The sequence below is a fragment of the Pagrus pagrus genome (genome assembly GCF_965226575.1).
Source record: "Pagrus pagrus genome assembly, chromosome: 17".
NCBI classification, from domain to species: domain Eukaryota; kingdom Metazoa; phylum Chordata; class Actinopteri; order Spariformes; family Sparidae; genus Pagrus; species Pagrus pagrus.
The window spans coordinates 27309501-27323603 of record NC_140201.1 but is presented as its reverse complement, the minus strand read 5'-3'; the positions used below and the strand labels follow the sequence as shown (position 1 = coordinate 27323603).

The following is a 14103-nucleotide window of genomic DNA, read 5'->3' as shown; positions in this document are numbered from 1 at the left end:
AAATCTGAGCTGATTTATTGTGACTGAGCAATATGTTCAAGTGATAGTTAGGGTCTTTTGATGTGGGGTTGTATTAGGTACTTATCCCTTGTCAGTGCCTTCCTGCAGTAGATGACCGTCAGCTCTCCCCCTGTGTGGAGAAGCAGCAAGTAGCGCCTGCAGGAAGCAGAGCATTGTACTGCTGTAAACCGAACCAGTAGCAAGACATATTTTAGGCACCTAAAAGAAGAACCACCTAAAAATATATATATCAGCTTCAGTGTATGTTATGTTTTGAACATTTTTGGCGCTTTCCGTTGCTTTCAAACAGCCTTTTCCTTTGGCACTACTTCCCCTCAAACGTACAACACTCTTATTCCTACGCACAGGCACAGTTGTACCTGCCATGCACGTATTATGCCACACACACACAGCTGTGCTTGTGAATAGGAATATAGATGTTGTACAGTTGAGGGAATGTAGACCTGAACTATCCCTTTAATAGCTAGATGCAGTGCTGTTTTTCTAAAATAACATTGCAATTAGCGCACATCCATGTTTTGTGTACTGGCTTTTTACGAAACATATATAATTAACTTTTCCAAAAATGTCCTTGCGGAGTTCTGGCACCTGTTGCACAGTTCATGGCTGTACAAATAACCAAACCAAGCTAAATTTGTGGCTCTACCAACAGTGTTTTGAACATGCCCCAAGCACAATTGGAACACGATTGTTCCTGTGTTCAGCGTTACCGTTTCCATCGTCTGCCTACGGACAAGGAAACTAAAAGAGCATGACCTAAAAACCTGAAGCTAAAGAGACCACCGAAAAGTTTGTATGAGTGCTCATTTCATTTCATGGACAAAAAGCCAACAGTGGAAAAACCTGCATCCTTCTCTGTGGCTGGGCTATGAAAGACCAGCAAAGAAGAAACGCCGGGTTCTGAAAAGGAGTGACAGCCATGTTAGGAGACAATCAGGTATGAATTCAGGTGTACAGGAAACTGTACTGTACTGAGTATTGCTGAATTTTCCAGTAATAGCCAGTTGTAGTTGATAATATTACATTCTGTGCAGTTTAAAATGTGGCAGATGAAGTATTTAGATCTTTTACTCCGGTAAAAGCAGCAGTCCGTCAATTTGACAATTGCGTGCTCTGGTACATGTAAAAGTTTGGTACACTTCAAAGTATTATTTACTGTATGGTGGCATAATTTACTGTAGGCTATACAATGCATTGTATCAAAGAATTGTATTCCATAGCATCATAATGTTTTTTGCACTGAAGTACAGTTCCTAAATTTACTTTTACTACTTAAGGCAGTTTATGGCCCCCGATCATTCCAAAATATTCACTGAAACTAAAGCTTTAATACATGTTATCAAAACAAAATAGCGTTAGCAGCAACAATTTGAAGTTATAGCTGTGATAAATCTCATGCCCGAATAAATGTGAACTGCATTGTTACCATCAGATGAGCTTGGTGAGATGGACCAGAATGAGGAGCCATCTTCAAGATCAAGGTGCTTCTGTGATGCCCAAACAGTGGTCGGACCCAGGGATGGAAGAGCATACCTATTCAAAAGGGCCTACCATCACGTGTATGAGAAAACCATTGCCAGAATTGTCACATCCTGTGGCAGATGGTCTTTTGGAGAGTGATGCGGACTCTGTCTTGTACACAGGTATTCCATTCACTGAGTTTCATACACTTGTATCCTGCCTACAACCATTTGCTCCTACTACATCATCCATGCCGGTTGTGTACCAAATCTTAATGACCTTAATGGAAATAAGATAAAATTTTGTCATGGCTGATTTGGCATGACGATTTAAAACATCACAAAGTCAGGTCAGCAAGACTGTTGGACTCTGGGTTGACACAATATCTGAACATATGAAGGATCTTATTCCATGGCTGCCTTGTGAAACAATCAAAGCTACATCGCTACAGAAAACAAAAACCTGGACTCACAAAGTGAATCATACAGTTACTATTATGCCAACAACACTGTGAAATATTTAGTGGCAATTCCTCCTTCGGGATTTTGTCATGTTCATTTCAGATGCTTTTGGTGGCAAATGCAGACTGTACATAACACAGATCTCAGGGTTCCTGGACTGTTTGCGTGCTTAATCATGCCAGCATTCACACACAGAGGAAGCCAGCTGACCAATGCAGAGGTCACTCACACATGCCGCATTGCTAGTGCCCCATGTTGAGCGGGCTATAAGACGTCTGAAGGTGTACAAGATCCTTTCACAAACAGTGCCAATTAACTTGGTCCCAAAATCTGTGCTGGCCTAGTGAATTTAAGAGAGGAGCTTATTTCAAGTCAAAAGTGAAGACATCAGTATTGCAATTACATGAAAAAACTACTAGGTTACAGTAACTGAGAACTTGTAATTAGTTTATTTAATTTTTGTGTGCAATGACACAAAACAATAACCTTTAATAATTCCTGTTAATGCCTGTTTTGAAAATGTAAGGTGAATGAAAAGGTAAGATAAAAATGTGAGTGAGGTACAGGTAGCTCAAAACTCAGCTTAAGTACAGTAACATAATATATGAATTTGCAATGAAAAAAAATTAACAGCAATGTTTTGCACTGCAGCTGGTACACTTAAAATCCAGACAAATTAAATCAAATGAATGAAATGTTTTTGTGTAAGAATGTGTTATTCTCACAATGTGTCTGGGGTGGACTTGCCCATCCATCCATTGTCCATATCTTTAGGATCTTTTGTTTCTAATAAAATTTCAAACAAAATGCTATGTTTGCATTACTGTTTTTTCTGAAGGTTTCGCCATCTTTTGTACACTGCTTTTGATGTTTGTTGTGTGTAATGTTACTACACTTGATACCGGTTATTTGCTTACTGCACTTTCAAAAGATCCAAGTATTTGGGGCAGAGCTTAGTCTTTTTTGCAACAAAATCATCCACCAATCTTGGAAGCATGTGTGAAAAATAAAGACTCCAACTCCAGGTGCTCAGTTGGTGTCCAGATGACCAGCTTGCAGCTCTGCAGCCCCAAGCACATTGTTAGCTGGGTCTGGAAGAACAAATATAAAATGAAATGGGTTATATTTTGTTCTAGTGAGTGTTCACAAGCATCTATCACATTAGTTCAGCCATAGGTAACAATGTTTTTCAATCACCTGGGGGTATATATACCTGGTAAGTATCCACTTTGCCTATTCAGACGAATTAGATAATTTCCATCACCCAAATGTGTGATGTCACCATTTGTTCAAGCAAGAAACTCTGCTAGTGACATGGCACTCTTGTCTACTTGGGTCTCTTCTGCCGACTTCTTTGCCTGGGCAGGGCTTAGCTGAATATAGGCCTCGTAAAAATGCGAGACAATTCTTCCAGGTTAGCTTTGTGCCGTGTTCTGTATGGGGTATTTCTATTTCAGACTGGCTCTGAGAGGACTCACTGCTCCCTGCATCTAACCTGTAACACCTCTGAAGGAGACCATCTGTCTGCAGCTGAAATAGTGGGGCCATCACAGAGGAATTGACATGATTTTTAAATTCTGAGTGATCCTTAAAACGTTTTGGCGGGGGGGATTGTACAGATGATGTGGTTATAGGATCAGGGGTTTATGTTGATGAGCCTGGATGAAAGTGGTCTGATATATGATGTTTGAAAGGAATAAGGTGGATATGTTTGAATGTATCCTACCACCAAATAGTGTGCGAATCTAATGCCCAATTTATCGTATTCTCATGTGCCATAGAGCTTCACTGTTGTCCAAAAACTATGAAAAACATATCAATGAGTCAAACCGTTGCACTGTGTGACATCTTCATCCTTCCATTCCCCCAACAAATGCATTATTTATATCTGTTGGAGAAATATTTGCTAAAATTGCACTGTCTAGCTGTTTTAGGAAGCAAGAGCCTACCAAATGATAGAAGACTCTATGGGGCCCCAGAGGCCCTCCATTGGCTGTATGGCAATCACTTTATGGTAATCTCATGAATTGCAAATTGTATTGACAATAAGCATCAGTAAAGTCTAATTTAAAAAAAAAAAAAAGGTAGTTTAGGCATTCCCACCCAATTTACTGAGCACTTCAGTGGTTTTTATCCTGGTAGGGGCTCAGAGCTCATTTTAAAACATTTATTACTCCACATCTATCTGACGGCACTTTTTCCCCCTACACTCTTGAACTAAATTAGTTGACTTCACTAGAAAATTGCGTGGAAACCTGTTGTGTTAAACCGTTTTACCTTTTAAACAAGCTGAACCAAAACATGTCTAGTTGTATTAACTAAGAACCATAATTGGATGTAGTAGACATAACAAGTTTACATTAGTAGGCTTTATTCAAATCATTAGTTCACATAAATTATCCAATCTAAAAGCTGATTATTATTCTATAGCCATTACATTGTGCAATCAACATTTGCTTCATAATGATGCATTGAAGCAGAACACTTGTCTATTGCTAGTTTAAATAAAATATCTGAAATCGTCTTCCACTTCTGGTTAGGAAGAATAAAATCAGGTCTGATGCTGCTGTACTGCCACACACACACACACACACACACACACACACACTATACTGTTCTCCGTTTGTCACTTTTTTGTGTGTTGTGTGTTGTGTGTGTGTGTGTGTGTCCTGTGGTTATTTGGCGAACAGGAAAAATAAGAACATTTTCAGCCTATTGTAATGATCCTGCTGTGTTACAATTGTGTCATTCATTCATTCATCCGTGGTGAATCAGGGACACCTGTAGCAACAGGGAGGAGAGGAGAAACAGCCCAGTGCTACGGTTGTTAAGTTGCTCCGTTCTCTGCTGTCATCATGCATTTACAAGCTTCAACGTTTTTTTTATCATCTGAATATGGCGACAAGATCTAAATATTCTGAAGCCAAGATGTTCTTCGATGTAATTTATCCCCAGGTGCACAGAACAGCTTTGGCACAAATAAAATTAACCAGGATGTAGCTACCAATACAGCCAGCCAACAGTCATGAGCCAGCCTATCACCATAGCAAAAAAACACAAAGCCAATTGTATTGGCAATATTGGTTTAGGGAGGCAGGACTAGTAGAGAACAAGCTCTGTTAACCATTTGTACACCAAATTATTGCTGGGGACAATGTATTACTCACTGCATATTGGTGGGTACATGTCCCTAGCGTCCCTACCCAGTCCTACTCCCATGCAGGCTGCCAACCTGACTGGATCAGAGTTTTTGTGCCCAGTGTTCAAAATTGTATTGTGATAGCAAGGTTTATTGGGAACCAATCTAAAAGCTTATTATTATTCTATAGCCATTACATTTCTGCTTCACTGTATCATTATGAAGTAATAGTTGATTGCGCAAACTTGTCTATTGCTAGTTTAAATAAAATATCTGAAATTGTCTTCCACCTCTGGTTAGGAAGAATAAAATCAGGTCTGATGCTGCTGTACTGCTAGCTTGAATCATAGTTTTTACAGCTGACTTCCTGTGCGAGGACTGAAGAAATAAGACGAATCCCCTCAAAGCAACTGCATCTCAAGCGCTTTGTCTTACATTTTCAGTTAATTTTTTATTAATTCTATTGACGCACCATGAAAAAAGGGACTTTTCCAGATCCCTTTCATAAGTATGCACATTATCATAAATCCAATCCAGTGTAATCCTCACCCTCTGTCAACCGGGGTATTCTTCAAGATGATGAGGCCACCTCGCCTGTTTGAATAGAAAATGATTGCTGAGTGTGTCTGCCTCATGCAGCCAAGTGCTCTTTGAGTTTTAATCCTTGAGGCTTAAGATAGATCACCTGAGACCCTCTTCAACTCCACTGAGTGAGCTGTGAACTTCAGTTAGCCTCTGTTTGTTTCTTCCTTTCTGATTTTACTCTTGTTGAATATGGAAAACATTCTCCAGGGGGTGACTGGTTCATTTTTCAACTGTCTGTACTAAGGGTGCAAATAGGTTTGAATGTAATACATGTCCTGTTACAGATTTTTTCATTGCTAGTTTCAGACCAATGCAGTTGTCTTTGTCACTCCCATCGCCCACGTTGTGTAAATAGCAAATGTACTTGTGTCCACCTGTGCGCCCCTGGGCGTGTTGGTCTTAAGGGTGTGAGGTGAGGTCAGGTGCACTGATGGTGTATTGCTATCTCGAGGCAGCAGAAAGCGACAGCACCAACAAGAAGCTTGTCTGAAGTCAAAGGCGCAGTCTGTTTCCTGCTATTTAAAGGGCGCATTATTCAGATAGTAAGATAGCCTACACAGGCAGGTTCACACGCTGCATATGCTCAGATTTTATGATTGGAGAGGCTGCTATCCGTTATTTTAACTATATCCATGCATGCAGTAATGTCACTCTAACAAATATTGTGGCACATTTAATCAGTAAAACTCAAAGCTGTAGTTATAAACTCTCCAATGGAAACAGAATTAAACTTTTGCTTCAAAAATATGTTCAGAAAGAATCTCAGGATTTATCAGGACAGCTGCTTCATGCCATTTTAAATGACCATTTACCATGGTTGCAGGTGTTAGCAGCAAATGCACTATTTACCTGTAAACTGCATACCAGATTATTATATAACAGACATACTCTCTCTCTAGATCCAGTAGTTCCCAAATGCTGGCTGTTCCAGAGTAACACTCTCACACTTCTTGCTCACTGGTCGTTATTGCAGCTACCTGTTCTCTCCACTCCATTTTACTAGGTGAAATCAACAGGATTCATCCTGAGGTAACCATGAATAATCAATTGTTTTAGTGATAAAAATATATATATATATATATATATATATACACACACACATATATAGGATTGGATTTTGTATGATTGTTCAGCTATACATATGAGTGCCTTCAAACATTCAGTCAGAAATTGTTGTTCAGAAATTCACAGTGTCAGTTTCAGAGTGCTCAGAGCATCCTTTGTATGGAGAATATTTTTGGTCATAGTTAAAATTCAAAGTCTAAATAGCAATTAAAGATAAAATAAATACAATTTAAAGGTTATTATGTTACTACACAAGTAGGAGTAATGAGGTCATAAATTAACTAAACAAAGAAAAAGTTAATTGAAAAAAGAACTTATATAAATATATATAAATAAAGTCAAATTCAAAATGCAAAAGCTGAAAAGGAAATGCTCAAAGTTAAAGCATTTGTAAACATGAAATTGTAAATACTAATGGAAATAAGACAAGGGAAACATGAAATGTGCAACTCAAAATGGGGAATAGTTATTGGTGGACTATATATTTTTTTGGGAAGAAAAGTTAAATCAGAAGATTTTAAATTAATGAAAGATTGATTTTCATACCTAAACATACTAAATAAACAATCTCTCTTCATTTTCATGAGTCAATAAACTGAATATACTGTACAAACTGACTTTAAAAGACAACAAAATGTCATGCTGACAACTTTAATTACATGTCTTGGGCCCTGCCACCTTTCTTGCTTCAAAGAGTGTGGGTCTGGGGAGCTTGGTTTCCTCGCAGGAAGGCTTATTTATTTAGTTGTGGAAATGTCTGAGTTTGTATTATTAACTTATCAATATTGTAAATATTTCTGATAATAAATACTATATTTCCTTTCTGAGTTTCTGAATTGCTTTTCTAAAACTACATAGTGCACCTTAAAGCTGTTAATTAAATCAAGGGGGAGCTCAGCCATTCATATTTTTACATACATACATAGGCTATAGCTGTTTTAATGACTAAAATATATAGGCCTAAAAAAATCAAGAAATGTATCTTCTGAATGTAATAATAACTCATTCCTTGGTGGTAGAGTTTATGTTATGAATTCCTTGATTTGAATTGCCCATGTGCAAAACAACAGCAGAATATTCCTTTGTCAGTGTGTTAACTGACTACCCCTGTAACGAATTGACCACATTTTCGCACCTTGACCAGACACGGTCCAGCCATATACTAGGTTTTGACCTAGTCTTGTTATTCTGCTACCAAGTCTGTGATATACTTTATAGTATAGACATTGTCTCCATGTAACAGTACTTGAAAAGCTTTCTGCATGTCCCCATGATGTTGAGAGACACAACTGTGAGGCAATTCAATTCAAAGGGCCAACTGATTGGTAGCAAAACCTTATTTTCGAAGTATTGATCCTGGGGGCGACCCACAAAATGCAAAAAGCTCAGCAAGACAGATCTGCTGTCACGTCTTACAGTACAAATCAGGCAATCAATGTCACATACCTCCAAAAGGGCCTGTATGGGCCCAATTCTATTCATCTGCGTGAAATAGAGAATACCCTTGGGTTCATCAATCATCAATTCAAGGAGCACTCTTTAGTTAATAGTCCAGTCTTAACCTGCTGAACGGCCACTGCATTTATCTGTGTGAGCTAGCTGATACTCCCTATTTGACAGAGGGAGGAGAGGGGAACAATATGTTTCTCTATTCTCTTTCGCGCTCAGCTTGCTGTGCTATAATTCCCAATTTGAGGCTGTCTGCTATCATGATTTGAAATTGAAGCTTGCAGCAAAGATTGATTATCTTAAACCCCAATGGAATACATTTGATTAGTCAATTTTGTAGAAAACTGCATGCTTGACTGTGAAAGTCTATATTTCCTGAATGATATAGATAAGTAATATCTCGTGACACATCATTTCACCCAATATAGAAGTATGTTTTAGTATTGGCATGCCTTTCTAGGGCTTTAATTCCTCCCCAACCATCCTTGAAATTCCACTAGATTCAATACTATAATCAAGGGGTAAGGTGGAATTAGTGACCACGAGAATGTGAATCACTGAACAGTATTACAGCAAACCAGAATGTAAGTCTTTCAAAGATACAAATTTTGTTATAGCGCCCTCAGCTATGAACACTGATGACTTCATATTACCAATGAGGTGTCAGGAAATTTGGGGATTTGGAGATGTTTCTGGGTCATATCACATTCAAGGAGTTTTTTTTCATTAAGTCACAATCGATGTTCAAGTGTTTTTATTGCATATGTATTGCGTCTTTGTCTATATCTCACCTATATGTCACTATAAGGCTCAATATGAGCAAAGAAGCTATTTTTTAAGGATTTTGGTCTTTCAAAGTTTGTAACTTCATGGAAATGTTTAAAAATATTGATGACTCATCCTGCACTCGAAGTTGTATATCAATTTTGGGTCCAATAAACGCAATTTTCATGACCCCGCCATTACTGTGCCAAAACACAACTTTCGAACTTAAGTCACTGATTCGAGTGAATACAGAAAGTATTTTCTGATGTCCTCTGTCTGCTCTGCCTATACTCTGGATGGATAGCTTTACTTGTTGCTAAAGTCATTGCTAGGTAGTGGTAACCAGGATTCTCCAATAAACAATCTCCGGAACGGGGCCATATGCAGCTTCCGAGAACAATGAAGGCCAGTTACAGTACCAAGGCTATTTATGGGGTTTCCTCTTTGGACTACCATATCCTTTGTTGCTAAAGTGATCCCTCACTGCTGACTACCTTTAGCTTATTAGCAGTCCTATATGCTGACTCAGCCCTAAGATGTCAGGGGCCAAATACGGCAAGAAAACCACCTTGATACTTTATTCCCTGGGACTTCAAGCTGGTAGTCTGGGCAGAGTCAGCAGACCACTAGCTACAAGTCCCTCCTAGCTGCTTATTTTGACAGTAAACATGTAACTATGCCAAAGCAAATAAAACTTAGCCAATTCATGGGAACTTTAAACAGGTGTTGTCACTTATTGTGGCTTCTGCTCAGGTTGAAAGTGGGAACACCTTTTCTTGTTATTAAAGGTGTTGTCCCTTGGGGCACTATGGAGAACTTTTGTGATGAGCTGGTGTCCCTCGTTTGTGTGCTGCACTCAACTTAAATGCAAAACGCATGTGTGCAAATGAAAGCTAATGACATAATACACACTCCTGTGTTTTTTATGCTATTCCACTGATTGACAGCTGGTGATAGTAACATGCCAAGAAACGCAGTGATGACAGTGATGCTTTTTTTAAAAATAATTATTGCCTATTATTTTGCTTAGAAGTTTCCTTTTTAAAACCTTGTAATTTGGTACTTTTTATAGGAAAAGCAGAACTGCTACATTTCAAACAAAGAAAATATTTATTCATAATTAACTTGTTTTGGATTATGCTATTCTCTGTACGTGTTGAATTGTATGCCTGCCTATTCACAAATTTCACACTTTTGCATGTTCTACTACCCTGATGTGCACTGACAAAAATAATTTAGGTTATGCCAGTTATGCAAGTTTTTGGAAGAATTAGCTGGAGTTGGAATAAGTTGGTACCTTGCATGGCAGCCTCTGCAATCAGTATATCGATGTGGGTGAATGTGACTAAACGCACTGTATAAATGCAAATCCGTTGACCAAGCCTAAAGCTTCTTGGAAATTATAATGACATTATGATGTCAATAGTGTTTCCAAAGAAGAAGAAAAATATGAATGACAGCATGGCTGGTTTTGTAAATGTTTTTTTTTTTTTACAAAATTAACATTTTTGGTAGGCCTGAAGAATAGCAGCTCTCCATGAACTAAATTTCCTGCAGCCTAACAGGTTTTACAAAGCAATCAATGTACACAGATCAACCAAAACATTAAAAGGACTATCAGGTGAGGTGAATAACATTGATCATCTCATTACAATGCAATGCTCTGGAAACCCAGGATTCTGGTGTTCATATGGATGCCACTTCACATGTCACCAACACCAGAACACCATCCATCCAATCACTGTTGTAGTTGGGTCCTTGGGCCATTCCTGAGCAATTTTTGCGGAGACACATTGTGCAGGGGTGCACTACCATTGGGGAGTGCCAGTGTCATGGGGGTGTGTACTTGGTCTGTAGCCTGGTTTCGTTGGGTGTTGCATGTCAATTGGCATCCACATGAATGCCAGGACCCAGCAGAATGCTGCACTCTAACTAGATGATCAATGTTAATCACTTCACCTGTTGGTCCTTTTTTTTAATGTTGTGGCTGATTGGTGTATGAAAAATCAAACAACAACAACATGGATCAAGGATATCATCCCATTACACACATGCTGACACATGTTGTTTCTCTCTTCCCCAGGTAACAAGTGCCCATGCCTCAAAGTCGGATATTGTCAAGTCAGGAAGCCCCAAATCCACACTAAAGCATATATGGACAGAAAGCAGTAAGGATATGTCCATCAGTAGGCTGCTGTCACAGACTCTACACGGCAAAGAGAACAGCACAGCCTTGGACCTTCGCTATGATACTCCGGAACCCTACTCTGAGCAGGACCTGTGGGACTGGCTGAGGAACTCAACAGACTTGCAGGACTCACGGCCGCGGGCCAAACGGCGGCCAATGGTCAAGACGGGAAAGTTCAAGAAGATGTTTGGCTGGGGGGACTTCCACTCTAATATCAAGACAGTCAAACTCAACCTACTGATCACTGGTAAGATTGTGGATCACGGCAACGGCACCTTTAGTGTCTACTTCCGCCATAACTCAACAGGCCAGGGCAACGTCTCCGTCAGCTTAGTCCCTCCAACAAAGATAGTGGAGTTTGATGTGGCAGCGCAGCAGTCCGTCATCGATGCCAAGGACTCTAAGTCCTTCAACTGCCGCATAGAGTACGAGAAGGTGGAGAAGGGTGCCAAGAACACGCTCTGCAACTTTGACCCATCCAAGACCTGCTACCAGGAGCAGACCCAGAGCCACGTCTCCTGGCTCTGTTCCAAACCTTTCAAAGTCATCTGCATCTTTATTTCCTTCTACAGCACCGACTACAAACTGGTGCAGAAAGTGTGCCCTGACTACAACTACCACAGTGACACTCCCTACTTCCCTTCTGGCTGACCTTCCTGTACACTCACATACAGAAAAGTGGATGCGTGAAGCACAGACTCGGGCTTCTACCCATACCAGAGAAATGTGAATGTTAGCTGTACTGTCCCTAAAAATGTCCATAACAGTGTCAACCATCCCAATTTATTTCACTATTTAATGTTCTGAAATCTGCAAAGAGAGCAGTCACTTACTGCTAAAAGGTGGTATATAGGGCTGTAATATGCTTAAAAATTACCTGAAAAACTATGATATTTATCAGTTAGCATTAGGTTATTTTTACCCAAATTATGTTTTGTCCTTGTTGCTCCTTTTGGGATTATCATTGTTGCTCTTTGTTGTTTGCTTCATGTTTAATTCACACTTCTTTTCAAACTAGATGTTGTTTGCTCCTTGTTCACATTTTAATTAAAACTTTGCCTCTTATAGCATACAAACCCTCTGGACTACAACATATGGACTGGTTGACCCTGCTGTGCTATTTATGCTCTGCAGTTTATCTTGCATAACTGGAAAACAAAATTAACTACTCATTTAAAAAGAATTAAAAAAAAAAAAAAAAAATCCTCAGACATTTTTACAAAACCTGCAAGGCAGCTGAAGAGGACAGTGAAGAGTCCTATGAAAAATGTACCTATATAGGGAGGAGTTGGAACTGAGCCGGCTTCTCCCTCAGGCAATTCAGTCAGGAGAGAAAAAATGTTCACACGGTCAGATACTGTAACTCTGTCGCTCTTCAGCTGTCATCAGAGTGTTCCTGCTAGTGCAGCTAGATGTTCAGATTGTTGGGTTATCAGTTCATTCTCGGCTGAGTAATGGTCTGATTACCTGACTGATTGATCAGTTGGTCATTCGTTGGGGGATGGGGCTTGCTCATTGTCACTTAATATATCAAATGTAATGTATTGAATTATATATCTTAGAGCCTAATTTGTATGAATGGTTTGTATTGTACATAGTTTATCCAAATTGCGCTGCTTCTGTACATTCCCTCCAAGAGCTGTGTGTTTACCCCCTAACTGCTAAATCATCTTGTTCACCCCATTTATGCTTGTTCTTGGTTCCTCTAACAAAGAAAAAGATGTTGCTGCCCTAGGTGTGAATTTCATGAAAACAGCAATCCTGTACAGAAGCTGTAAAACTGACTAAATATATTAAAAGTATTAATTGAAAGTTTCTTTATTGGGGGGTGGGGGGTGGGGGGATGGTGGGGTCGGGGGTGGCGGTGTACATATGAATTAAAGAATACAGTACATTTTATCAATTGAATGTTTGTATGTGTGAGTTCTTCTCTGTAAATCTTGCTGTCACTACGCCTGTCAATTGGTTGAAGGAGAATAGGCTACGACACCAGTGTATAGTAATACACTGAATTGCACGGGTGTAGAGTAATACACTCAATTTTTAAAAAAAAGTAGTGCCCCTCTAGGTCATACATCCAGTTTGCAACTTAAAGTCGAGATTGATCTGTTTTTAAGGTATGTTACATATGTTACATAAGTCAGCTAACAAACATAAATGTTACATACTTATGTCGCTTATATTACATGACATACTTACATTACGTAATCCAATGTACTGTATGGTCTTTTCCAAAACCTAATCAAATTTTTCGGTGCCTAAACCTTACCAGTGCGCGACGATTCTGACAATGTTAACAGTCCAAAAGTCGTTATTTGTCACCATAATATATACAACTATTTGTCAATAAACTTTAACTGGATGTTGCATGTATTGTTGCTAGACAGACAGTGCCCTTCACGTGCAACACTGACACTGGATGGATATCTAGAGCGTGAGAACACTGACAGGGAACATTTTGCTGGCTGCATAAGACCTTGCAAAATTTTCTAGGTAATACAGCACTTGCATACGTTTATGAAAAGGTTTGGAATAAAGAATACAGGACTTTAACATTGTGGTAATAGCACTTTTACTCAAGGTAAAGATGTGATACTTCTTCCACCACTGCCAACAGGATGGCACAGACATACACTCTCACCTCTCCAAAACTGTGTGTAACATGGCGCACGGAGGGGAAACCCCCATTGACTATTTCAATCTTCCATCATGACACAATGATCTCACTTTGAACTGACCTTGTTAGCTTTCCTGACAAAGCTTATATTGGACACATTGAGATTGTTTATAGATAGCAGTACTAGGTAAGATCTATAAAGCTTTATTATTTTGTTCCCAGATTTTCCCAGAGCTTCACTTTCTTTAATTTGGTTTTTCAGATATGTAGAGAAGAAGCAGAACTGCAGAGTCAAGAATGTATTATTTTACTATATTCGAATTGTGTAGCTTACAGAATTACAACTGGTGCC

At 39.2% G+C, this 14103-nt stretch overlaps 1 protein-coding gene across 1 annotated transcript in view; it reads left to right on the top strand.

Annotated features, from left to right (window-relative positions):
• nxph1 (neurexophilin 1) overlaps positions 1-12946 on the top strand; it is a 68747-nt gene extending 55801 nt beyond the window's left edge. Inside the window, exon 2 of the mRNA XM_084379854.1 lies at positions 11030-12946. Coding sequence (XP_084235980.1) covers positions 11030-11785 — 756 coding nt within the window. The 3' untranslated portion in view covers positions 11786-12946. The remainder of the gene's footprint in view (positions 1-11029) is intronic.
• Positions 12947-14103: the final 1157 nt, after the last annotated feature.